This window comes from Rhodnius prolixus, unplaced genomic scaffold (genome assembly GCF_049639745.1).
Source record: "Rhodnius prolixus isolate KJV_2025 unplaced genomic scaffold, Rpr scaffold_5, whole genome shotgun sequence".
Taxonomy (NCBI): Eukaryota; Metazoa; Arthropoda; class Insecta; order Hemiptera; family Reduviidae; genus Rhodnius; species Rhodnius prolixus.
This window is the reverse complement of record NW_027411624.1, coordinates 9,902,626-9,928,034: the sequence shown is the minus strand read 5'-3', so window position 1 is coordinate 9,928,034 and position 25,409 is coordinate 9,902,626. Positions and strand designations below refer to the sequence as shown.

Sequence of the window (25,409 nt, the reverse complement as noted above, 5' to 3'; positions counted from 1 at the left end):
TTTTTTTGGCCAACTAACAACCTTTTCCTTTACCTGTAACTTTACTTTTCAAAAATATTGTAACTCGTTACAAAGTTATTGTAATTTAATTTAAATTTTGTTGTTTTTGTTAACAATAAAAACTCTTGTTTAATTAAAACAATAAACCCAAGTTCATTAGGTTTATTAATACTTTACTGTATCGCTAACAGAAATGATAAATTGTAATATCTACTGTTGATTACTCCTTACAAAATGTTGATAACACCGACCGTGCGACCTTTGCTCAGTAATTATGCTCATATTGGTTTAGTTCTGTTGATAAATGTCAAATTATTTGAAGGTTAACTCAACCGTAACTGCTGACATCGTTATTTTATTTTTTTCTGCCTGTGAATAAAGTCTAGCAATATTTTGTCTGTGTGTAGGTGTGATTATAGGTCATAATTAAGGGAAGAAGGGTTTTTTGCCCCCCCCCCCTGTTGTCCTTAATTATCTCGTATCTTTAAAATATCGCGAAGTATTTCGTTACTGAAACAACAACTTTCCTCTATTAGTTTATCTTAGAAAAATAGATAATTTTTTTAAAAAAACCGATATCCATCCGGAAAAACTAAATAAATAAATAAAAATAATGGAGGCGTACTTGCTTATCTAATACCGTAGGCTTAATTAGTATTTCCGGTTTTCCTTAAAAGGAAATTGTCTAGTTCGATAATATCTTGGCAGCCGGAAGTGTATTACCCAGTCTATCAATAAGAATGATAATAAAAACATATAAGTTTACACGCAAAAAGGGTTGAATCATTCTGACATTTTTCTTCGTGACATTTTTTCCCGTAAAATGGGTAGTTGCGGGAATGTGGGATGTAAATTTATCGTATGTATACCTTCTCGAGTTTTAAAATTGGGACAATTAACTTTCTACCGTTTAGACAATAGTCCTTTTGCTTCTTACGAAGTACAAATGAATACCAAGTATCCGTCCATTTAGGACACCAATATATTTAGACGCCACGGTAGCCGAGCGGTTAGAGGCGAGACCTGTAAAGCTAATGTGTGTGGTACTGGGTTCGATTCCTGGTTTTTAGACCTTGGATTTTATTTAATGGTTAATAAAAAGAAATTTACAGTAAAGTATGTTTGCTAGTCGCCTCCGTCCACGACACCTAATTGGCAGTTGGACGTAAAGCCCCGCCTGAAAAAATAGGCGATTACTTTTTCTTTTTTTTACATTATTTTCCGGTTCTTCTGTCCAAGAAAAAATATAAAAATATATATGTATATCTGAATATATAATCTGATTGGTTAATGTGCAAACAGATCAACGTATTGGTGAACGAAGTAACTTGAGAATCGAAAAATAAGAATACAAAACTATGTATATTCCGTTTTGTAATATTAGAGTCGCTCTGAATTCAAAGGATTAGAGAAAAAAACGAAATCTCTTCAACGAAAAATCGATTTTTCTGGTTTTTCTTGAATTTTCCGTAAACTTCCTGAACTGTTCACCCATCTAATATGCCTGCTTTTTTATACATCATTCTAAAGAGTAATTTTCAGTAATAATAATGTAATTTTATTTAAGCAATTATTATTTATTTAAGACTAGCGTCGTCTGCCAGAGTTAAGTAACAACATAAAAAAGAAAAACTTGATAAATTATATAAAAGTAAACATGAAAATAATCTACATGACGCAAATAAAATAATACACAAGGCGGAAAAATAACTTAATAACTTCTGAGCTAACATACGAGGGTCGTTTGAAAAGTCCGTGCAAAAATAAAAACTACTTAATTTTTTGGGGTAAACCTTTTTTATTTTTCAACATAGTCTCCTTTTAGGCTTATACACTTCGTCCAACGCTGCTCTAGTTTGTTGATCCCTTCCGAATAATAGGATTTGTCCAAGTCTGAAAAATAGCCATTCGTTTCTGCAATCACCTCCTCGTTTGAACAAAATCTTTTTTCCGCCAGCCATTTCTTCATATTGGGGAACAAATAGTAGTCCGAGGGAGCCAAGTCTGGAGAATAGGGGGGATGTGAAACGAGTTGGAACCCTATTTCCATTAATTTTGCGACCATAACTGCTGAGGTGTGAGCTGGTGCGTTGTCATGATGGAAAAGGACCTTTTTTGTGGGCCAATCGTGGGCGTTTTTCTTGCAACTCGGTTTTCAAACGGTCCAATAACGATGAATAATATGCACCTGTAATAGTTTTACCCTTTTCCAGATAGTCGATGAAGATTATTCCTTGCGAATCCCAAAATAGAGTCGCCATAATCTTTCCGGCCGAAGGAACGGTCTTCGCCTTTTTTGGCGCAGATTCCCCCTTGGTAACCCATTGTTTAGATTGTTCTTTGGTCTCAGGAGTGTAGTGATATATCCATGTTCCATCCACAGTGATGAAACGACGCTTAAAGTCCTGCGGATTCTTCTGGAACAGCTGCAAACCGTCCTTGCAACACTTCACACGATTTCGTTTTTGGTCAAGCGTGAGCAATCGCGGCACCCATCTTGCAGATAGCTTTGTCATGTCCAAATGTCGATGCAAAATATTATGTACCCGTTCATTCGAGATGCCCACAGCACTAGTAATCTCACGCACCTTCACTCTACTGTCATCCATCACCATATCATAGATTTTATCAATGATTTCTGGAGTAGTAACCTCAACAGGGCGTCCAGAACGTTCAGCGTCACTTGTGCCCATATGGCCACTCCGAAAATTTTGAAACCACTTATAAACTGTTCTAATCGAAGGTGAAGAGTCACCATAATGTTTATCAAGCTTCTCTTTAGTCTCCTGAGGCGTTTTGCCTTTCATAAAGTAGTGTTTAATCAACACACGAAATTCTTTTTCGTCCATTTTTTGAAAATCACTCGACTTCCTCGATTCAAACGAATGCCAAACACAAAGAAATAGACCGATCTGGCTGAAACTTGGTGTGTGTTCTTCCAAGAGATGCTACTAACTAAACATAACCTCGATACGCGCCAGTAGTGCTATCTCTCTGACTTTGCACGCACTTTTCAAACGACCCTCGGATACTGTGAATAAAAATTATAAAATCAATTAAATTAAAATTAAAAGTAATATAAAATCATTTAATTAATAATTAAATTCTTTAATAAGGCTATACCTGTACATCCATAACTGCCTTCTGCAAATATCCTTATTACTCAAAGCATCTATAACATACTGAGCAGATATGGAATTTCAAACCGAGACATCTCAGTCGAAATTCAGATAGAATTGGGCACTCACAGTGGAAATGGTGCAAGTCTTCTCTGCTATTTAAATTGCACAATGCACATTTCTCTTTACGAATTAGCTTTGTCAATCCTGGGTACATAATTTAGATACAACAATTCGCCTCCTAGTTTGAAAACAACCACCTCAGACTTGGTAGCCCCAACTGAGTGCTAGAATCAACTTAAAAGACACAAAGCCTACCTCGAATGATCTCGAGAGACGTCCTGCTATAAAGGATAAAGCGCTCGGGGTAACTTCAGTATAATATCATTAAAACGTTTAAATATTTACTAAAATTCCGATTTAAAAAACAAAGTCAAATTTATAGATGGGGGATTGACAAGAAACTCTTTACCAGAGAAGAAATTAATTAGGTGCATGTATGTACAGGTACAGCCTAATTAAGGAATTTAATTATTAACCATTGATTTTATATTACTTCTAAGAGCGTGGCTTTGTAAGTGAGAGATACTTTAGATCGAATTCCGCGAACTAATTTTTATTTGTTAGGAAAAATTGTTAATGGTAAAGTATTAGCTTCTAATTTGAGGTCGAATTTACAGAAAATATTCCTACGTTTTATATAAAATAATTTTAAATAAATAACTACTTATCAGTCGTTTTAGGTGATAAGTCTCAAGGTTAAAGGAAAGAAGCCACTTTAATTATACATTCTAAATTACCGGAAGGATCAGCTGGTTGGGAACTGATATTTTAGCCTACGGATACTCTTTCACAGCTGTTCCTCAGACTACAGCTGATATATGTTCATTAAATTGATTAAATGCTAATGTTTAATATTAAAGAGAAAAGGTCGCGAGTAAATTACTCACCAAGATTTTATCGTATAACAGTTCTCAAAGATCTCACTCCAGATAGCTAATATCCATTCATAGGTCCTGGATTCGATTCCATGATTCCTAATCGGTACTTTACTATACAGGCAATGCTGAGAGTTCCAAGTTTAAGGTTAAGTCTTTTTGCCGGAAGTAAGACTTTACAAAAAAATTTTTTCTCAATTTTCTAGAAAAATCCATCATCGATGATTGTTTTTTTTGAACTTTGAATCATGTAAGCCGTGAAAATATTTTGGTATCAGATTCAGGGCACCTCGGTATGTTCTTGTAAAATGATTTTTTGTAAAAAAAAAACAAAAAAAAACAAAACTAAATAATAATCAGGAATCATTTTTTCGTTCTCATTAAGTGGTGATAGAAACTGTAGAATATCAATTTCTTCGCCATTTCTGTTTATTTTAACGAGTTAGATCTTAGGGGGCGGTTGTTGTTGGTCTAGGTGGTCAAGAGCGTGGCTTTGTAAGTGGGAGATCTCCAGTTCGAATCCCGCTTATGACTACTTTTTATTTGTTAGAAATAAATTGTTTATAGGTTGAGCTTCCGTCCCCCGTTCACGGCACCTAATTGGTAGTTGGATGTTAAGCCCCGCCTGAAAAAAACTTGGCGATTACTATACATTATAACTTAAAAAGTTCAAAAATTACTGGTTTAATTAAAACCAGGTGGTGTGTTCTTCTCTAGTACCTTAAAAGATGGAAAATATGAAAAAATTAATAATTCAAATGAACACCAACCTGTTATTTAGTTATTTTTTGTTCTTTTACTCTTAGGGTAAGTGGTGTTAAGTGTGTGGTTAAAAGACTTTTGTTTATAAATACCACAAAAAATGGCCGTCAAGTAAGACTGTATCATGGTTGCGGAAGTCTCCAGGTTGGCCACCCTTTTTTCTGTCTCACCTGCAAAGAAACTTTTAGTGAATTAGTAAATGTATAAAATGCAGGTAATAGCCACCGGGTCTCTGGTGTGGTGGTTGCATTTAATTTTTTTACTTTCACTTACTATAGTAAGAGAAGATTTGGTTTTCTGGCAGATTTCCGGTTTTAAGCTTAAAACACCGGATATATCCGTTTTTGAGTTTCTTTTTAATACAAAAAAGTGTTTTTTTTTTTTTCAAATTAAGTCTCTCTTCTTTCTCTTTGTGATCAAGCGCAAATGAAGTAAGCAGGGGACTATCTTAATATCAATTTTTTTTTTTTGGAATTAACTGACATAAAGAGATTTCAGAACAGGTCCTTCCGGAAAATAATAATAATTAAATAAAGAATAAGACGTTGGGCAACGTAGATTTCCTGTTTAGTAGTTAGGAGGTAGTAATGGTTGGACTGTGCTTTTTACAAAATAGGCTCTACTTAAAATATTAAAGGATTCACATACGTGACAATGGGCCTCACGATCGAACGATTTATTGTAGGTCAAATCGTTCAAGACAATGACTCGATGTGTTGGGCTATCAAAGCTTTTGTTTTTGCTTTTCTAGTTTATTTTTCTCCCCCGCACTGAAGAATTTTTACGAAAATAGCAGCAATCGTTGCAGCATTTATAATTTTGGGAAGCCATTTCCATAACTTTGATTAAGACAATTTGAATTATCATCCAGCTACTTCGCAAAGTCATAAATATCTCTTGTTTTCCAGCACAATTCTATAAATATCTCTCGAGAATTCATTATTTGAAGTAAACTCAAATCATTATTATTAATTTTCTAATTTTTTCAGGCATTTTAAAAAAAATTTCTGAGTAATGTTCGAAAATATTGTAATTTTTGTGTTTACATTCAAAGCAAATTTGGGCTCTTCTTCCATTACTAAAATGAAGAATCTTGGAACTACCTTTATGGTAGCTGCGCGCTCATTATATAGATTTTTTTTTTTTCTGAACTCCCTAGATAATAGAAACAGATTTGATTATAATGCAATTGGAAACAATAGATGAGGGTCATCTATTCACAGTGTAAAAAATTATAATTGTCCCATATCCTACTATATTTCCCACATCCGGGGACTTGTATCCGGTTCTCTCTCTATAATAACATTATCTCAAAAATTTTTCATGAGTGTGTACTCTATTTATTAGGACTTCCTTTTTTAAAAATACACTATCTTACACTGTTTTTACTAATGGTAGAAGTGTACATTTCTTTAAAAGAAAAGTGGCACATTACAGGTGCTGCTTATGTTTGCAAAGCTGTATAAATCACTAAATATATAATCTCATGTGACTCTAAAATGACTGTGACTAACAAACTACTCCTTTACAAAGTAGTCATTAGGCCGATGTTGCTCTCTACGCCTGCTCCGCCTGGAGCCTGTGACTTGTAGTAGCAACATCAAACAACTTCAGATAACTCTCCACGACGCACTAGAATTGACTCACTCCACGGAGACTTCGTCCATTATCCCCCGGTACACTCCTTTATCCAAAATTTTCTGCTCAAACTCCTTTCCATCCTAGACTGCCATCCCAATCTGCAGCGACATAGCCTCCTACAGATCCTTCTACAACATACAGACACAGAAGACTAAAACATATCCTACTCTAACTCTCTACACTAGCTGCAGGTTTTTCCTCTCCTTTTTTCCCTGCATTCTAATCCTCCTCACTTAACTCTTCTCTTTCTTCATTAGATTAGAAGGATGAAATGTATAATACATTTATATTTCTTTACTATTTATTCTATGTATACAGGGTGTTCATTTTAAGACGGCTCAAATGCATTTCATGCTTAAACCGTTAATCTGAGCAAAAAATGGTAGAGGAAAATTTTGTTGCCCGTCACCTCTAGTTTCAGAATATGTGACTTCATTTTAGATTCCTGATCGTGTACGCGACAGACGCGTGTCCAAAAGTAAGGGTTTGCAGTTGACCTCCATTTTCATATGCACAGTTTTAAAGAGTATAAAAAGTTATGAAAGAAACCGGAAACCGCAATTCGATATCTTCAAAATTAAAGGTTCTTTACATGAAAGATATTGGTCATTTAAATATGTGGCAGGAGGTTTCCAATTTTTTTGGTAATTAAACGCAACTCTCCCAAAATTACCAAATAATTATTAAACCTTCTTGTTTGTAACAGATGTAAAATGAATTTTTATGTATGCTTGACAACATCTAAAGCTTTTAACATTTTATTTTTCCTAGAAAATCACTCGGAAAACTACTTATTTCCCGATATTAAGAAAAATACTAGCTTTACTGCCTTGGCAATATTTTCAGTAGAAAGGGGATGAAAAATTACATAAAAATGATCTATCGCGTGCTCATCTTTCTCTTTGATAACAAGTTAAAAAATTGAAATATGATTAATAAACACCAGATTTTGAAATGGCCTAGCACCTTTAATTTTGAAGATATCGAATTGCGGTTTCCGGTTTCTTTCATAACTTTTTATACTCTTTAAAACTGTGTATATGAAAATGGGGGTCAACTGTGGAACCCTCACTTTTGGTCGCGCGTAAGCCGCGTATGCAGGCCGGAATCTAAAATCAAGTCACATATTCTAAAACTAGAGGTGACGGGCAACAAATTTTACCTCTACCATTTTTCGCTCAGATCAACCGTTTAAGCATGAAATGCATTTGAGCCGTCTTAAAATGAACACCCTGTATATCTATTATAATAAATATTTATTCTATATTCTAAATATATAATTTGTAGTTTCAAATTATCCAGATGTTGAGATGTTCTTCCTTATGGCAATTTCTAAAAACCAGTAGGGAATAATTTTAGGGTTTTTAGCATCGTGTGATTTTTTTTTGTTTTTAAGGTACTTTGTTCACACCCACACACACAAATTGCTTTTTGGAACTCAGGATTCCTCAAAATGGATTTTTTTGGGGGGGAGGGGCAAAATCCGAAATCCAAAATTGTGTCAATTTTAATCGTAGTTTTGTTCGTGTTTTTCATTCGTAAGTCATCTCTTATTGTTAAGAATTTTAAATTTTGTGTTGTCTAAACCAAACACAGTAAGTAGCTCCAGTAGCTCGCTCTGGGTTGCATTCTATAAATTTGATTTTAACAATGCGTCTTTCACCGTAACGTAATAATAAAACTGGATTACAAAAGAAAGCAATAAATCTGGACGAATAGAAAGAAAAAGAAAGATTAGGAGAAAGAAATTATGGAGAGCAGCTGATGTAGTTAATTTTATCACAGCCATCGAGATCACAGTTAGTGTTGTGTTGTACTATGGCCGTATGGGCGGAATATTGAAGTGCACTCTCTCTCTCTCTCTATGTGTGCACATTACAATAGGGCCTTAGTTGAACAGCTGCAAACCACTCTACTCTGTTCCATACTGATTACAATTCTAGCGTTAACTTATTGTCGTCATATAACACCAGCCTATTTTACCCATAATGCTCCACTAGTTCTGCAACCTGAAATATTCGCTGATGGGGAACAATTTATATATAATTCACAAGTATTTTCTGCCCACTGACAGTAATTTTATTTAATAAATAACTTTTAATTTAAATTTCTATAAATACCCTTAGCATTTTTAGTTAAATGTACTTGTACGCACTGTACAAGTCAGTCCTAAGGTGGGTCAAATATTGTACTAAAATTTTTAAAAAATAATTTAAATCGAGTAGTAAAAGACAGATAACAGAAAATTAAGCTTAACATGAACGTATTTGCAGATCATCATGTGGTGCAATAAGTACGCTAACTTAAGAAGTGTATCGTTTGGGTCTAAAAATGGGCAAATCTCCATGAAGTGAAAAGGTTAGGGCAGGGATCGGCTACCTATTTTAAGTAGAGAGCCATTTCTCCTTAAATAATTTTAATAAATCTTACCAAGAGCCTCAAGGATGATAGTGTAAACAAACTCTGTAGATAATCTTGTATTCACAAATTATTATTTTATGATATTCAATACATTTAAATGTTTTATATAATTAGTCTTACATATTGCAATAGTAAATAAACAAATAAATAATAACTAAACCTGTATTTGAATGAAAATGGCGGCAGTCCTATATATTACGTACTGTATTTTAATATAATTCTATTCAATTTCAAACCTATCACATTTAAAATTCTTTTTGAAAAAATATCTTTACTTTAATAAATGAAATTTTCATTTGTTCCAATAAAATTGAAATATAGAATTTATTTTGGACAGGCTGAAGAGCCACACAATTTGGATAAAAGAGCCGCGGGTTGCCGATCCCTGAGTTAGGCCGATGTTGCTCTACACCTGCTCCGCCTGTAGCCTGTGTCTTGTAGTAGGAACTTCAAGAAACTCCAGTAAAACACAGGACAAATTTTGTCGAGACTTGCGATAGACTCTTCTCGGTTGCACTACAATTGAATCATTTCACGAGACTGCATCCCCGGTACAGTCTTCTATCCAAAATCGTCTGCTGAAACTCCTTTCCATCTTAGACTGTCATTCTAATCCACTCTGTCGCGACATAGCCCTCTACAGATCCTTCTATTCCCTACAGCGGGGTACCCCAAACTTTCTACACAGGAGGCCAGTTCACTGTAATGTAAACAAAATAAAACGGGAACAAATAAAATATTTCAAATAAAGAACAAGTAAATTTAAATCAACTAACTGACCAGTATTTCTGTGGGAACTATGGACCTGCTTTTGGCTAATGAGATGGTCAATGCCCGGTTTAGTTATAGTGCTTTGTCTTTCTTCCTACTTCTGCTGTTATTTTACACTGTTTTCGGAGCCGTGACGCGTGCGTCCATCGTCACCGGAAGTAGTACTGTACATGAGCAACGCAGCGCTTTGCGGCACCGCCGCACATATAGTGCTCCTCTCACTGACCACCAATGAAAGAGATGCCCCTTCCGGAAGTGCGGCGAGGGCCGCATGAGGCCCGCGGGCCGTAGTTTTTGGGACCCTGGCCCTACAGGAACAAAAAGAATTAAACATATCTCTAACTTTCTACACTAACTGCAGGTTTTTCCTTACTTTTTCCCTTGTAACCTTCACATCTTAAGCTTTCCACATACCATTGTTATGAAGGTTATAATGTATTGTACGTTGGCACTTCATGCCTGTATTTATTGTACATATTTATATATCTATCAATCCAGTTGTGTATTTTTTTTTTTTCTGTGAACTTGTGTCTTTAGCATCCTTAATACTAGAGACAGGACCGTACATTGTACTGAGTAGAAACTATAAAAGGAAGTCTATCCATTCTTTCCTGTTTCCTAGAAGTATCCTTAAATACTTTTATCAAATTTTTCTTTGATCTAGATCTTTTAAGCAATGCTAACTTTTAAAGGAAATGATTGTGAGCCCTTTTCTTTCGAGGTAATCTTATTTTTTAAAAAATTGTAATTTGTCACTTCCGGTCGTGGAGGAATTTTCTTCGTTAAGTGCCTCTTAGGATTTCATCATGGGGGTACTCAAGCTCAATATAAAGTCTACTTCCGGCCTCTTTTTCACCATCATTTGGAGAAATTCCTTAATTCAACAGAATTATAATTCTTATATCACAATTTAAGAAATATCATATTTTATTTTGATCCACTAATCAATAATCTACTGTTCATTCCTTAAACTTTTGATTCAAAATAAATATTAATTCAAAATTATCCACATTTGATCATTTTCAGGTAATTATGGGAGACAGGCCTGCGGCAGAACGAGCATGTAAAGATCCTAATCCAATTATCGATGGACGTAAAGCGAATGTTAATTTGGCGATTTTAGGGGCTAAACCCAGAGGAAATATCCAACCAGGTAAATATTTATACTAATAATTTATTTTTAAACAATTTATTGTCACATCTACATATTTGAAGATGCTGTTCAATTTTTTTGAAAAGCAAATATTTGATTGATTAAAAAATATATATCTGAATATTTACGCGTATAATTAGTCCTTGTAAAGTACTTTCTTTAATTTAACTACTTTCATATTATTGTAACGAATTTTAGTAAAATTTATTTTTATTTAATATTTTTTGGGAGATTCAATTATTAATCATCTAATAATATCTTGATCTCTAATTCAAATGAATTGTGGGAATCATGTGAACATACAGACAAACTATTGTATTTAAAATATCTTTCTATTATGCGAATTGGGTATAAATGCAAATTTTAACCTTAATTGATGAATGTAAATTTTTTTTTCCTCATTTTAAAACAAAACTAGATAATATTGACACATAATGGAAGGTTACAACAGGTTATTTATAAAATTTTTAATCAGAAGTGTTAGGGTGGCAACATTGTTTAGCAAAACTGTAAATAGAATTGAAGAGAATTATTAGTCAGCTGACACGTATCTTCTTGTATCACGGGTTTTACCGTCAATTTTCCTTTTGTTTTGTGACTTTTCATCCAATTTAGGAATTCCATTCAAGATTTTCATTTTTCATTAAAAAATTAACGATCGATTTTTTACAATGAAGCAACTAGGCTCTTTTCTGTAGGTGCCTCTTACAACTCACTTTTCGTGGGCTGGGGCACCGTTTTCAGTTAAGCGAGAACACTTTCTGGAAGCCGGCAGTGCACTGAAGAAGGCTCAGAAGTGGCAATTGCGTTCAGATTTTTGTTTACGCGTCTTCAATTTTTTTTTAAAAAAATCTAATTTAACCATAAAATTTACGTCATCACTATAGTGCTAATAGAAAACAGCGATATAAAATTTTACTATCAACCTCATTTTATTTCTTTATACTATCATAATTGCGTTTAACATACTTTAAATAAGTATGTCAGCCTATCTTAGTCACAGAGAACAAATTTATTGCGCTATAAAAGCCAGTGACCTAATAGGTGATAAGAAAAAGTCCAAATGTTAAATTCATTTCTGAATTCCCAATAGATAGATGATCATCCGAATTGGAAGTTTTCATTCTGTTGTCATCAGTTATTTGGTCTGGTTATTTCCTCCAGATACCTGGGAGGGCAACTCCATATTGACATTCTTCGGCATTCTAATTTCTGGCATTCTTGTCACGTGGACAGGGACAAAACATATCAATATCTTATTTCCAATATCTTCCAAGATTCTTATTTTCATGTTCAACTCCTCTTTCTTGCGTGGTCCTCCCCAGAAATCCATTTCTCAATTGTCGTTATCTTTTTCACCATCCTTGTTGCTTTCTCTTATCGATGTTTCGGATGCTTAAAGAAGAAATCAATGTATCTTCATAGATCTTTTCTTTCAATTACCATATTTTTCTTTTTCATATTCCATTTAATTGTGAAAAAGATTCAGGCACAGAATAATGTTTCTCATCCATTATTTGGAAATAATCCCCCACTTCAAAACAGCTTTGCTAAACGTTTTTAGTAATCAATTTAAATTGAAGGCCAATGGAATTTAGTAAAAATACGTAATTTGAAGAAACCCTTGATAACTATAGAAACGTGGGAGTGATTTACATAATTTTTTCCCCTCATCTGGAGGAATTTCAAATTTTTCATTTGAGAAATGAAACTCTTGAAAAATCTGTACAAAGTAAGAGCTGTACAGACAAAAAAACATTTAGCCGAGTAAGCAAGCACTTCCGGCCAGATGTCTGCAATCTATTATTGGCTCAGCATTTGAGAGTTAAATTTGTTCTTATAATTTATCTCTTACAAGGATGTTAGGTAATCGCCATCTAGTATTAAGCTATAAAAGATTTGCAAAAAGTTATTGTTGTTTCTAATTATTTTTATACCATTTTCAATTGTAATTTGTAGCTGTAATAAAATCCAAATATTTGGTTAAAGTCATTTTAATGATTTCTTAATAAAAAGACTAGGTTTTAGTAACATATATGACAATTGAAGAGCTTGGTACAAAAAGGAGTTATCTACAGTTTTTTTAAATTTTTAGTAGGGACAAAAAAACTAAATATGCTTTAAGATGTATTCCTTATGTTGTGTCTGCTGTGATGGGGTCATTTGGGGCTCAATTTGAACTTTCTAGAGCATTTTTTTAAGCTTGCTATAAGCAAAAGTTATTTTGCAGCTAACTCTTTTTTGCACCAAAATCATAATTTTCAGTAAAACTTGAGTACATATTAAGTACTTTAGTCTACAGATTTCTTGTTTTTGAGCTTTTAAGTGGCATTTTGTGTCTTGTCGAAGCGAATGTTAGATATATTATTATGCCTATCAAAAAGAAAAATAATAATATCTACCTAATATAAACATTAAATAAACCTAATATAAAGTTTTTTGTTTGATTGATTGCGTCATCTTTTCTGTTTGGAGCAAAAGAAAGTTATCTGCAGTAGAAAACTCATTTTTGCTCCAAGTCTAACCTAGGTTAGAGAATAAGTAATAATAAACGAGTCTGCATAAAGACTCGTTTATGTTTATGCACCAAAAGATGCAGAATTGAACATACAGTAGGGGGGCGCCAATAAACACATTTTCTGAAAAAAAATGTAGATAACTCCTTTTTGCACCAAGCTCTTCAATTAAAAACCAATATTTAAATTTTTTGTTTTAATGCGGGAGTTGTGAGTTAGGTTTCCCGCTATAGAGCAATTTCTAAGGAAAGAAGAAGAATCTTATGGTTTTGGTATCATACTATATATACGATATAGCCTAACCTCTAGGATAGCCTAGCGGTTAGGCTAGGCCCGCAAAGCTGAGAATTTTAGACACTTAGATGTTTCTCTTTAAACCCTCTTCTGGACCAGTTGTCTGTAACGAGAGAACACTATCCAGGCTTGGATTGCGCACAAACTGTAACTTATTAATCTATATAATTTACAGAAGTCAACTAACACGATAATAAAAATTCTATGAGTTTATAAAAAAATCGGATAGTTTCCCCATCACGATTGTAGTTATTGTTGCTATGGCAACAAAATTTTCTTTGGAACAGATTTTTTGGGATAGTTTTTATTGTAAGTTTATAGCGCAGAAAATGAGTCATATCAATTGAATAACTAGCCATTACTGTGAGGGGGGTATATTCCTTTTCAAGGTCCCCCAGCCCATCGGCTTGAAAAGAGGTCCCAGTGTCCGGCGAGCCGTCACTGAAGCCACATCCAATCGATAGTTGATAGGCGTCCCCCTCCTCTTACTCTTTTACTCTGCACAAATATCGATCCAATGAAAACTTCTAGTGGGAGTTCACGTTTCCTTTTTTTATTTTTATTTTTTTTGAAGTAAACTCTTAGTTTTTTTATTATCGGTGGATATTATTAATATTTCTTCATTTTAATTGAATTGAGCAGATTTAGGCCTTCCTCAGCTCTCTCGCTTGTTGATAAGACCTGAGATGTCTCTTTGTGGGAAGCTAAGGGTTTTTGTAAGTTGCGTGTTCATAATTATCAGCCCTTTTCTATCTGCTGTCCATCTAATTATTTATTTAATTGTAGTTTTCTCTTCGGAAAATTAATAATTAGGACAAAGCAAATGTAATAAAAATTCCAGTCTGATGTAAAAGTGAACTGTTTGTTCCCTTGATATTTTCTTCCTTTTTTTTATATTCCAACTGGATACAATGTTGCATTTTTTGAAAAATGCATTACCTCATTTATTCAAATATTATGTAACATTTAGTTTAAACAATTTCCAAGAGAAATCCATAAAAAAGACTCTATTAAGTGACGTAGAGACTTCTCTTTAAGGGCCATTCCCGTGAAATGTACGCCCACAATATCTATAAAATATTCAAATGATTTAAAAGTTAACTGGGGTTCAAAATTTGTAGTAAATCAGCCGATCACATCATTAAATAAGTTTACAGTAAGCAAACAAATTATTTCGAAAATCGATTTATTTGTTTTAACTTTGTTTATGCACTACCTACATGTAGGAATATTATATTTATAACAATCGTTTCTTCCAAGCAACTTTATAAATTTATGAGGGGTTAAATGAGGGGTTTCTAAACCACCATTTTAGATGTTTTAAGGTTTTACTACCCTTTTAAGTATTTAATTATTAAATTTCTAACCAAACTTCCAAAAAGAAAGAATATCAATACATCAGAAGTGCTTTAAAGAAAGGCTTTTTCTGTAACTTACTATGAATTTGCTGGTCGCATTCATTTGAAGCTGATCTAATGACGTACTTAAGCTTAAATGTCAGTTTGGCTAGTAATTTTTGTGTTGCATCCTATCAACATTAATATTATAAATTGATCATTTTATTAAGCAATTCTAAGTTACAATAAAATTAAATTATATTCGTAAATTATGGTAAGAAAAAGTCATGTGAGTGTCCATACGAGATTCTTTTCATGAGAAAGTAAAGTGAAACTGACGAATATTGGCGAAAACTATTCGAAAACGATCTAACTTAAAATAAACTTCCTTGAAAATTGAGAATGATTTTTTTTAGTCAGCATTTTTTCTTAACATCTACGTAAGATTAATATTTTTATTAAAATAACTAAAAAAAGTTAATACAATATGAGAAAATAATGAAAGATTTAGAAAAATAAGAGAAAGGGAGAAAAGGAACAGCCTTGACTCGCTATCATTGGAACGGGGCGTGATTACACTAGTGGTGGGCGTGACTACACTAGAGGTGGGCATGACCCGCCCACCGTCTATAACCGTACTGCATTGTGATTGGCCAATACTTTGAACTCAATTATTTCAATGAAATAATTAATTTAAAAATTTTTTTCCAACATTTCTCCCATAGGTATTTGATAAACTTTCGATTAAAGCAAGAAAAAAAATTTCTCATTAAAAATACGATAAATAATATTTCTTTTGGAATGATACTTCATGTTTTACTCAATTATCGTTAAAAGAAACAAAAAACTTCAGAAATTGTTCTGTTTAATCATGAAATAGATAATAGAGAAATAGGCTTGTTAGCCGCCATTAAATAGGCTGCAAGCTTACTTTACACTCCATCCGGTGGAGAACTCTAGCGGCTATTTCTGTAAACATAATTGCAGTCTACGTCACATTTAACAATGTTGACGACTCACGACTTATATAGGAGTGTCTTACACCTCTTAACCATGTAGTTAAGTCACTAGACATATGTAGGACCACCTTACACTCATATTTAATCACGTTGACGACTCACTAGATTTATACAGGAGAATCTTACACGCATATTTAACCATGTAGGTAAGTCACTAGGCATATGTAGGATCACTTTACTCTCATATTTAACCATGTTGACGACTCACTAGAATTATATAAGTCCACCCTACACTCATATTTAACCATGTTGACAACTCACCAGACTTATTTAAAACTATCTTACACTCATATTTAACCATGTTGACAACTCAAATAGACTTATTTAGGACTATCTTACACTCACATTAAACCATGTAGGTAATTCACTCACTCGTAGGATCACTTTACTCTCACATTTAATTACGTTGACGACTCACTAGACTTATACAGGAGAATCTTACACTCATACGTATTTAACCATGTAGGTAATTCACTAGACATACGTAGGTAGGACCACCTTACTCTCACATTTAAATACGTTGACGACTCACTAGACTTATACAGGAGTATTTTTCACTCATATTTAACCATGTAGGTAAGTCACTAGAAATATGTAGGACCACTTATTCTCACATTTAATTACGTTGACGACTCACTAGACTTATACAGGAGTATTTTTCACTCATATTTAACCATGTAGGTAAGTCACTAGACATATGTAGGACCACTTATTCTCACATTTAATTAGTTGACGACTCACTAGACTTATACAGGAGAATCTTACACTCATACGTATTTAACCATGTAGGTAATTCACTAGACATACGTAGGTAGGACCACCTTACTCTCACATTTAAATACGTTGACGACTCACTAGATTTATACAGGAGTATTTTTCACTCGTATTTAACCATGTAGGTAAGTCACTAGAAATATGTAGGACCACTTATTCTCACATTTAATTACGTTGACGACTCACTAGACTTATACAGGAGTATTTTTCACTCATATTTAACCATGTAGGTAAGTCACTAGACATTTGTAGGACCACCTTTACTCATATTAAATAATGTTGACGACTCACTAGACTTATATACTCGTAAGACAATGTTACCATTATAATAAATTTTTATTTTTGCCTTATTACATGTAACCCCTTCTCATGTATTGGTTTTATTTTTTGTAAATCTACCAAAAACACATTTCCATGTTGGTGAAGTAAGTAATTTGAGCTACTTCTTTTCCACCTCTGCTGGTCCACTCTGATGGAACCTCGTTTTGTAGGAACGTTCTTGGTCTAGAAAGATCCCACGTGGGGCTACCTTGCTCAGTTAAGTGAGTAATTGTTTCAGATTTAAGCATATATTACTGTAAATCTCACTTTATGTCACATTGAACCATCCTTGAATCTACTTGCCACTTATAATATTCTTTTTTATCCGAAACTATTTGGTTACTAAATGCGGATAGAGAGAATGTGTTTTATTTCTCATTTATCAGTGTTTTCCGTGAGCTGGTAAAACTTTGCAAGTTGAAAGTATTACTTGTTACTCCTCAAGTAAGCCAGCCATTATGGCTATTAGTTTTACATATTTCAATAATCAAAATCCTATTGATCATGGTGCCCCCGCCAAACAATTATTGCTACAAATTTTAACATTTTATCTATTATAGAATTAATGCTATCCAACCTTGCCTATATGTATAGTAATGTTAATAAATTGCATAGGGCGGCCATTTTAAAGTGTTTTTAAATACATTGCAATAGAATGTTATGCAAATATTATTTTCTCTTTTTAGCAATATATTCTGTAGTTCCTAAAATTGAATGTTCAACGAAAATATCCTTCTTTAGACCATCTGAAGACGCTTATTTTTGTTTTGATTTGATAGTGGGTGTGGGTTACGTATGGATGAGAATAGATGATTACTAAAAATGGAAATTCTCACTTCTAGAATCATCATTGTTTCATCATTAGTACTTAAGGTTTCGACGAAATCTATCAAAGCGATAGACTAATATTAAGAATCATAATGTTATACTCGAAAAATGTTTTCTCCAACAATTTCTTTAAACATCTTTTTACCAAGTAAAAACTTAAATCGGATCAGTTTAATTTGAAATAATACTTTTATCATTTTGGCGGGGAGAACTAAGTATTACTGGAGTATGTTGTATAGATCAATGTAGAGGACCATTAAAAATAATCCTCAGTAGTAATGAGTCCTTAGATTTTTATAAACTTGAAATAATGATGCTTTTAAGCAAATATTATAGATCACGTAATTAATTTTCAGAAGATTCTGAAAGATTTATAATGAAATATAAATTTAAAGTAATCGATAAAAACGTTCTGGTTGATTGAGACATCGATTTGGTATAATGTAATTGTAATAAAAATATCGTACTGAAAAGAAAGAAGTGGCAATAATCCAAGTTTCTCAGTGTCTTAGTTAGTATTTTTTTTGCTTTAGGAAGGAAGAGCTAACTGTAATAAATGAATTTAAAAAAGGAAGTACAGTTGTAAGGTTGTCATTTGGTTATACCGGAACGAACAAATCGATTACTACAAGCGGTTGAATGTTACATTATAAAGCATCAGTTCGTTCACTTATTTGTAGAAATCACTTTTTCTTGTCGTTCATACGTTCTTAACCTGTGTGGGTAGGCCTCACTTAGTGTTATAATTCCTCTTTTTAATTATTAATTTCTGTTACAAAAAAAAAAAAGCAAAAAATTAGGGTAGCAATTTATTTATTTCTAATTGTTAAATTGTCTGTTATTACAAAGCGAAATTGGTTTTATAGCATTCTATATTAATTTAGATGGTTAGGATTGTAGATCTTCCTTAAAAATAATCCTCATTTTTTTTCATAGGACCTCAAAATTGTTAGTTTTAGGCGAAAATCTGCAAAAGTTGACACTTTGAAGTATTGTAACTAGTTTAGTAGGAGATACTTACTAGTTTTTGTAAGGCGTAAGAGTTTTTTTGAGTGCTGTTTTTTTTGTGAATTCTATGGGTTTATGTATCCCAAAAATTCTGAGTATGAAGATAGTACTCAAATTTTGTGAGTTAAAATTATTAATATTTATTTTGAATGATTGCCAAAAAGAAAGAGAAAGTTTGTGAGAAGATGAATTTACGTCACATAACCAAAAAACGTTCACCCTTACATTTGAACCATAATTTAGGGTTTTACTAATATTCAATTTCTAATTTAATATTAGTTTGATAAATAATCAAGTTTTTTTCAAAAAAAAAAGTAATAAAATATTAACAATAAGCTGGGCTGTATCGGGAGAATATTAAGGGATCTGAAAGTTTTAAAAGTTTGCAGTTACTAGGGCGTCTGAAGGGAACGTAGGGGGCATCATACTACTATATGAAAGTTATCCCAAGGGAGATTTCATGGTGACTCATACCTTGGTTACCAGTAGTAGTAGGAGTTAGTCGGCCCCCCCACTCCTCACAGCCATAGTTAATACAGGCTCCCTCGTTTCTCCCACACATTCTGCTCCTCGAATAGACGGGATTCCATCCCCTTTTATTTCCCAAACAGCTATAATGTATGCCCGTAATGGCCAGCTGTTCATTATCCTTTTGTAAAGCCTCAAAAGTTTCCTATATATATATATCCTCTATGTACAAAATACCTCCTCCACGTAATTTTCTTTTATCCCTTTGTATGTCACTCCCAGTGAGTCTGGCTGTCTTCTTCGGCGAACTCCTCCTATTTCAGGTTGGATTAATCTTGGATGTCGCCACGATGTAAACACAGGATACTTTACCATCATATATGAAATTTACTTTGATCAGTTTTCCTATTATTTCTATTTAGATTTTTGGTGGTTTATAATCTCTATTCCCATTATAAGACTTCAGTTAACTATCCCAGTTTTAAATCATTGCAATTAGTGACATGAGATCCTGTCATTCTCAGAACTGTAATCAAAATTCTAGAATAACTTCGTGGGCACTGAGCGATATAGAGATATCAATGGCTTTGTACAGTGCACTACAAGTTGAGGGAGGCTGACCACTGTCAAAGGCTTGCATAAAATCAGAACCGAGGAAATTCGGTGGTTAGGTTGGAAGTTGCAGTAGCTTGGGAGAAGGCAGCCTGCGCAGGAACTGCACGTTTTGTACCAGCGTGAATGGCTCTTGATTCAGCTTTCAGGACTTTGCCCAGGAGCCTTCCTCTTATCAGACTTCTAAGTGCTAGTTAAACAGACAGGACTGGGGCTCTAATTAGTGTGTGCCCCGATAGACCCCTCTGAAGTGTGGTGTAGCAATGGCCTGTTTTCCTTTTATTGACTTCAGATCCACTTATTCTGAAGATTGAGGTAGTTGATCGACTCCCATGTCGGGGTTTCCTTGGTTCTGCGGTAACCATCCTCCGAATATCTTGGAAACTTTAAGGGAAACTTGAGATACACTAGGGCCAGGGGTCGGCAACCTATTTTCAGTAGAGAGCCATTTCTCCTTATATGACTTTAATAAATCTTACCAAGAGCCGCAAGGACGGTTATGTAAAAAACTCTGTAGATCATTTGTATTCGCAAATTATTATTTTATGATATTCAATAACATTTAAATATTTATTAAGTAAATAAAAAAATAATTCATAACTTAACGAATGAAAAAGCGACAGTCTTACAATATGAATCAAGTACTTTATATTGATATTGTATAATTCTATTCAATTTCGAACCTATCACATTTAAAATTATTTTTGAAAAAATACCTTTAATAAACGGAATTTTCATTTGTTTCAATAAAATTTGGGCATGCTGAAGAGCCACACAATTTGGATAAAAGAGCCGCAGGTTGCCTACCCCTGCACTAGGGAATGGTTACCCACAATTGATAGCTCCTCGCTATTTCTGGAGACGGAAAGGAGTATACCTCACTCTAGAATCCTCTTAGAAGAGTCTTCTTCAGAATAGAGAAGAAGTTCAGCGGAATAGAGGAGATTGAAGGGTGGCTGGTAATTCGTAATATCCAGAGATTTTCTGGAGATCGATAGTGCATCCAGAATAACCGGTCCCCCCCCCAAAATCAGCTTATTGCTGGTGAAAATTTTAAAACAAATTGATAAATTCGCAATATAACCTTTCACGAATAGTAATAAAATTATAAATCAATAAATTAAAGTAATTAGGTAAAACGTTTGACGTTTTATTACTTTTTAATATAAATATAACTATTCTTTTAATTGTTTAAACTTTAATTGAAGGATTGCATATTGATGAAATAATTTCTTGCTTACAAAAATATTGATGGCAATAACAATAAGGGATGAATTAGAAAGAAGAGATAATTATAAAAGAAATATGCCACATCTTGGCGTCTTTTCACCTTCATGCTGGCGGCAGGAGGAGGCTGTTAGTTTGCCCGGGTTACTAAACTTCCACATCCTTTATGACTCGCCTTAATGGTACAAACCCAGTGTCCCATAATATAACTGTATACGTAACGAACGTAACCGGAAAAGGGCTTTAGACTGTGGACTGGCTGGTGTTTTTCACAATGAATAAATAATGAAGTTTTTACTTGGTTTGGTGAGCCAAGGTATATATATATCGACAGAGTTAAGTTGATTATGTTGACGTTAAAGTAAATAAGTTCAGTTTTGGAGAGGGGTATACACTTTTCCAATCCATTATTATCATTTTACCTGTCAGAAATGATTGTAAGAGCGCAATTTGGAGATATAGTTCTCTCTCTACCCTCTCTCTCTCCGCAATCGCTCTTTCTCTGTCACACACACACAGTTCCCTCTACTCACACTTACTCATTCCTCATTCACTCAATACAATAAACTGACGAAATTTCTTTGTTAATGCTTAAATGAATACTTCATTTCTATTTTTACATTCTGCAATAAGCTGGGAACCTTTGAGTCCCCACCCACCCAAAATACTGTTTGTGCAAGTATGTGTTGGTGAATCCTCCTGGTCTCAAGAGCAGAAAATTGCAGCAAGATCAATTGTTAAAAAAAAGAAAAAATGATATATAAGGCGCTTCAATATCTGAGGTTATTGGCGCCCGTAACTTATTTCAGTGCACTACCTGCCTCTGGACAGTGTTCTCTGTAACAACAGGGAACCGGACATCACCGGACAGTGAGCTGTTAGTAGCTCCCTAGGAAGAGAAAAACTCTAAGGGGCCAGCAGCTGCATTCGAACCCGGGGACCTCCGCATGGTAATCGAATACGCTAACCGCCATAGCTAATCCCTTCTCTTGCAAGATCGAATCTTTATATTTTTTGAATCGATCTGACAATGGGATTCCCAAACTTAGAGGGGTATAATTTTCTCAAATGGAAAATAAGTACTTTATTAATGAAATAACTTGGGGTTTGTATGGCTAAGGATGTTATATCATACCACACATTCTCACCTTGTTACGTATTATTTATATTAATAAGGTTTAAATACGTCACCAAAATTTATAAATTTTAAGAAAAGTAGACTGAGTGGTAGAAATAGAAATAGAAAAGAAATTTATTATTCTGGGACGATTGTCCCCTAAGAATAAATACAGGAACAAATAGAGGCCTTAACAGTTTGGCCTGTGATTAATCAGAAATTAAATAAATAAATAAGTATTTACAAAAGTGAAAATATAATAAGTGAAAATGAAAGTAAAAATAAAATAATAAAACAGCAGAAATTAAGGAAATAAATTAAAACAATTAGAATTTCGGAGGAAGCTGAATAGAAAGGAGATAACTGAATAGACGGGATTTAAAGATGGATAGGGTAGGAGCATGGCGGACAGATGAAGGCAAGGAGTTCCAGAGAGAGGTAGCACGTATTAGGAAGGACTTGTCAAAGGATGAGGTACGGTGAGAGGGAATATAGAGATCAGATGAGCGAGATCTAGTGTTACGGGAATGGATGGAGGATTTAAACTTAAGGAGTTGAAAAATATAGGAAGGCCTTTGAGACTGGATGACTTGAAAAAGGAAAGAAGCCAAAAAATATTGGCGGCGATAGACAGGAAAAAGCCACTTCAACTCATCGTAGCAGTGCGAAATGCGAGAGTCTTTGGAAATGCTGAAAATAAATCTTATGAAGCAGTTCATGAGGCGCTTAAGCTTAGCTTCAATATCACTAGAAAGACCGCCAGTAGTGTTAATTTCTGATTTGATTTTTGTGGTTTTTAGCATTTTTTTAAAAAAATCTGTACCGAAGAACTATCGATAAACTATCGATTAGATTCTTTAATAATTAATCATAAAGCAAAATATTTAGTGAAGGTCCATTGAAGTTAAACTTACTGTCCAGCCCTTTCATTGCCCTGCACCTATATAATGCATAATGCATACACGTTCCGTTCCTCTACCTATGTACATTTTTTAACACATGTTCTGCAGCTGCTTCTATTCATTATGTTTGTCCTAGCCCAAAATGTATTATACATCAACCACCATCTTTATACTATATCTAGCTTGCCGTTAGTACTATTATTTTTATTATCTTTTATATCCAATTATTACTTTTTTTTTTCATGTCCACCCTTTCAATCTCCTATATCATTACCTACCCTGACTTACTTGTCATCGCCAATATTTTTTTCTCATAAAAGTGATACAAATCATCTGAACATCTGTCCTATTTAATTGGTATTAAGTTATAAATTTTGCTTAACCCACAAATTTTATGTTGTTCTGATATTTTCATATCATACCGAAAATTTGGTAGTAGAGTGAAAAGACCGGGAATTTGCAGCTTAAGAAAAAATCGAGTTTCGTTTACAATATTTTTCGTTATTTTGGCTCCAGGTGTAGGTTGTCCAATCGTACCGCTCCATTAGGTTGTATTAATAATATTTAAATAGTAGTAAATTCGATATCAATGATTTTTTAAAGTATGTCAATGACCCCGCTGGTTGACATCAAATTTTCGGGTGTACCCAGTGTTTGACATGGGGTTGGACCAGTGATTGGCAAACAAGTCGTATATTCATGAAACTACATTAGGTATGTATTCAAAATACCTAAATCACTTTTCAACTTTGGATTAATTACAATCGGTTTTTAAATTGGCTGACCTAAATGTAATATTTGTTGATATTACGCATATTTCATGCAGTTTTTGACGATCAACCCTTATACAACTGTCCTACTTCCAAACCTTTAAGGACATCTGCAGTTCCTTCTTCAATCAAGTATCGAAGTATGAGAGACTTCATTATACCAAGCGTTCAAAAACTAGTATTGGTTACTTTGGCAAAGAGAAACAGTGAGGTTTCCAGTGACAGTTCCGGAATCCTTTGTACCAAGATTTGTACCTGGTAGGTTGTTATTGAAAGGATTCGGTCTAATCCAGTTTTTTTTAATAAGTTGCCGCACACTCATCAGCAGTTAGCCTTTAGGATGGGGTACCCAGTAGAACTGTAGGGAGGTTGGGTTGGACCATGCTCAATTACCACGCCCACATACCATTTCCAAGTTCCACCATTTCACACTTTAGAGAGAATTACTCGAAAACAAATTTTCCAATGGGGCGGGTGTTGGTCTAGTGGTCAAGAAAGTGGCTTTGTAAGTTGGAGATCCCTAGTTCGTAAGATGACTACTTTTTTATTTCTTAAAAAAAATTGTTTACAGTAAAGTATATGAGCTTCCGTTCCCGCCCAGGACACCTAATTGGACGTTAGAAATTTTAGAGCCTGAAATGGAAATACGAAGTTTAGAAAGTGTAATTTGTAAAGCGACACTCCGGTGCAGGAACTTCCTTCAAAATAGTATTTCCAGTGACTTATTTCCTTATTTTCCTTAATGGTACGGTGTATAAGTGGTAGGACCGTTCTTAGTACACAAAGGCACGTTAGAGGTAAGCTTACCCACCTCCCTCTTACAAAAGTACTTTTGATGTATTTGCCTTGGGAGAAGGAGAATGTAAATCTCTATAAATGAAATACATGTAAGTGTACTTAGAGTTAATAGAAAATAGATGGAGCTATTTTGGGCGCATAAATAAAATAATAAAGCGCTTCTTCCGGTAAAGAGATTTTGACGTCACAGTTCCTGGTTGGCGCACCAATGAAATATAAAATTGGAGTTTCCTGCTGCTATTTTTAGTTTTAGAGCTAGTGGGCTCAATATAGAGCAAAAAATATCAATTACAAATCTTTGCTCAAGATTCTAGAACAACGAAAAGTATAAATTATTATTGAAAACAATGTTTTTTTAAAAGTAAGTCGCGAGTAATAGACTATATACTAAACTGAATGGTACAGCAAGTGAAGGGCTAGATAGATTTAAAGTTCGGCTATTGAGATGATCACGTTGGCTGTGTATATTTGTACATATGTTTGTATGTGTTGTTAAAGTGAGTGCATCTCTTTCCTGTGTATGTGCATGCGTTGTGCTACAATACCAGTGTGCTCGCCCTGGAGGAAGCAGGCAATTACATATTGTGTCCCCTCTCTTTAACACCAACTCACT

The 25,409-nt window shown here is 34.0% G+C and overlaps 1 protein-coding gene across 2 annotated transcripts in view; it reads left to right on the top strand.

The window, feature by feature from the left end:
- The window catches only part of LOC141458200 (RNA-binding protein 24-like), a 114,434-nt gene that overhangs the window by 17,791 nt on the left and 71,234 nt on the right, over positions 1-25,409 (top strand). For both annotated transcript variants that reach the window (XM_074135904.1, XM_074135903.1), the window contains exon 2: positions 10,679-10,805. In XM_074135904.1, coding sequence (XP_073992005.1) covers positions 10,679-10,805 — 127 coding nt within the window. The remainder of the gene's footprint in view (positions 1-10,678; positions 10,806-25,409) is intronic.